We start from the raw sequence: 2,363 nt of genomic DNA, 5'->3' as shown, positions 1-2,363 counted from the left end.
TCACTCATTCTGTAACTACTGTCAAAGAAAATGTCACTCCTAAGATAAAGTCCATGAAAATAAAGAAAGAAGACTGGTAAGAAACGCTAAAGGTAAAAGCATCATATTTCACCTAGGTAACAAACTCAGAACCCAGCTCTATGCATTATCCATCCATTGTATGAATGAAATTAAGACGTCAGAGAAGATATGCGCTATATAAAATGCTAAAAAAGGTTCTTTTTCAGGTTGGAGAAATGATACCAGAGGGAAATTTAGATCTTCTGGAAGAAATGAAGAGCATCAGAAATGGTATCTATCTAGGTAACTATAAAAACTATGTCCCCTCAAATACACATATTGTTTAAAGCAAAAAAAAAAAAAAAGTACCTCGTGCAGTTTAAAATTAATATAAATGTGATATAGATAACATCCATACTAGAAAGGACCTGAGTGAGTGGATAAAAAATAGATCTCTGTAGTTTGTAGAGCTTCTATGTTTTACATGAAGTTATATAATATTAAATAAGTATGCTGTGAAAAGTTAAGGACATATGTCACAATTCTTAGAGTAACCATTAAAAAAATGCAATGATATATAATTTAAAAAGTAATGGAAAAGATTTAAAAAAAATTTTTTTTCAAATAAACCCAAAAAAGACAAGAAGAAGGAAACACAGGGGGAAAAAAAGAGAACAGAAAACATGATAAAATGGTAGATTTATATCAGACCATATCAATAATGACTTGAAAGGTTAATGAGTCAAATACTCCAATTAGAAGGCAGAGAATCTCAGATGGATTAAAAAAAGACCCAATTATAAGTCTACAAGACTTATAATTAAAAAAAGACCCAATTATAAGTCTACAAGAGTTTTTCTTTAACAATAAACACAGGTAGGTTGAAAGTAAACCTAATACCTTACTTGTGACTTTCAATCAATACAACATACTGATTTCGGGGAAAGCTAAGTTTTGAATGTTGGTGCCTTTTCACACACTTAAAAAACAAACAAACAAACAAAAAATCAAGTGTAGTGTCTTCTCTAGCAAAATAACTTGTTCATATGTTCAGAGATCCTATTCTTTAAAATACATTCTATGAGTTTGAAAATATTTCACTGATTCTTATTGATAGCAGTGCAAAGACAATGTCTCCTCTCATATAACAAGAATTCTGAAACATTTCTACAAGATCATGAGCTTCCAAAACATAAGGAACTGTTCCAGTGTTCCCAAATTTTAGCATATAGGTACACCAACCATAAACTTCTACCGAACAAATGTTTCAATGGGTGAAATGCCACATGAACTAAGGAAAAATTGAATACATACCACTTGAAGCCTCTGTGAGCTCTGAAAGTGGAACAGACTCTTCAACTAAATATCCAGACTGCTTTAAATCAGATTCAGAAGATTCCTTGGGGAAAAAAAATTTAGAGTAAAGAAGTATTAAATCTTATTACTTATAGGATTACTGATATCTTTATAAAGATTTTAGTAAGCTTTACGGATGTCTGGAAATCTAATGTTAAAAAAATCAATTAATCAATTGATCAATTAAGCAATCACCTTCATTATCTAGTTGGCACAAAAGTACATGGGAATGTAACTAAAAACAGAATATTCATTCTAACTGCATCCATCCTAAACATCCTACAAATTTTCAGTTCCCTAGGAAAAGTTTATTGCACACATTTTGTTGCCTTGTTTGATGGCTAGAAACTATGTTAACTGCATTCACTAAAGAGGAAATGCTCAAAATAACAGAACATATATCATTACTAGTCAAACAACAAAAGATATCAAGAGCTAGGACAGGAAAACCATTCGTGGCTAGAACAGAAAACTCACTAATGGGCCCTGAAGAATCTTTAATGAATATCAAACATTTATACCAGTTCAAATAAGATTATTAAGACTACTGAATCCATGACAGAGAAGATGAAAAAAAAAAAAGTTTCAACTCTAATGGCCTTAGGTGTCCTCTCACTAAAGAAATGGGGACCTGCTCCGTACCAAAACTAACAATATAAAGCAAGAAGAGCCGGTCATGCAGGAACCAGCTTCGTTTACAATTGAGTGAAGGTCAAGGCTTTCATTAGTATTATTTAATTCATTTTGGTCTTTTGATAATCTTGACAGGCTTTAGAGTTACCAGCAACAAATATTCCTAGTTACCTGGAAGAAGTGAGCAGAGCAAAGGAGCAATTGGTAAATAGCACCCTGCTTTCTAGCCAGGATTAAACCAGCTGGGGTGGCAAGGCAGAAGTGCGAAGCCTGAGGAGTACAGCTGTATACAATCTTCATCTGACTTACCAGTTACGTGTAAATAACACACTCATGTATCTGCCTCCTTCAGCAGACAGAAAGCTGCTCAAATC

General features: G+C 33.0%; 1 protein-coding gene across 1 annotated transcript in view; it reads right to left on the bottom strand.

Moving 5' to 3' along the window:
• CDCA2 (cell division cycle associated 2) overlaps positions 1–2,363 on the bottom strand; it is a 44,586-nt gene that overhangs the window by 27,168 nt on the left and 15,055 nt on the right. Inside the window, exons 6-7 of the mRNA XM_011360350.2 lie at positions 1,491–1,504; positions 1,315–1,399 (exon numbers count right to left, since the gene is read on the bottom strand). Of these exons, the coding sequence (XP_011358652.1) occupies positions 1,315–1,399; positions 1,491–1,504 (99 nt within the window). The remainder of the gene's footprint in view (positions 1–1,314; positions 1,400–1,490; positions 1,505–2,363) is intronic.

This window comes from Pteropus vampyrus, unplaced genomic scaffold (genome assembly GCF_000151845.1).
Source record: "Pteropus vampyrus isolate Shadow unplaced genomic scaffold, Pvam_2.0 Scaffold53, whole genome shotgun sequence".
In the NCBI taxonomy this organism is placed as follows: domain Eukaryota; kingdom Metazoa; phylum Chordata; class Mammalia; order Chiroptera; family Pteropodidae; genus Pteropus; species Pteropus vampyrus.
Note: the sequence above shows the minus strand (reverse complement) of the source record. Positions and strands in the feature narration are given on the sequence as shown.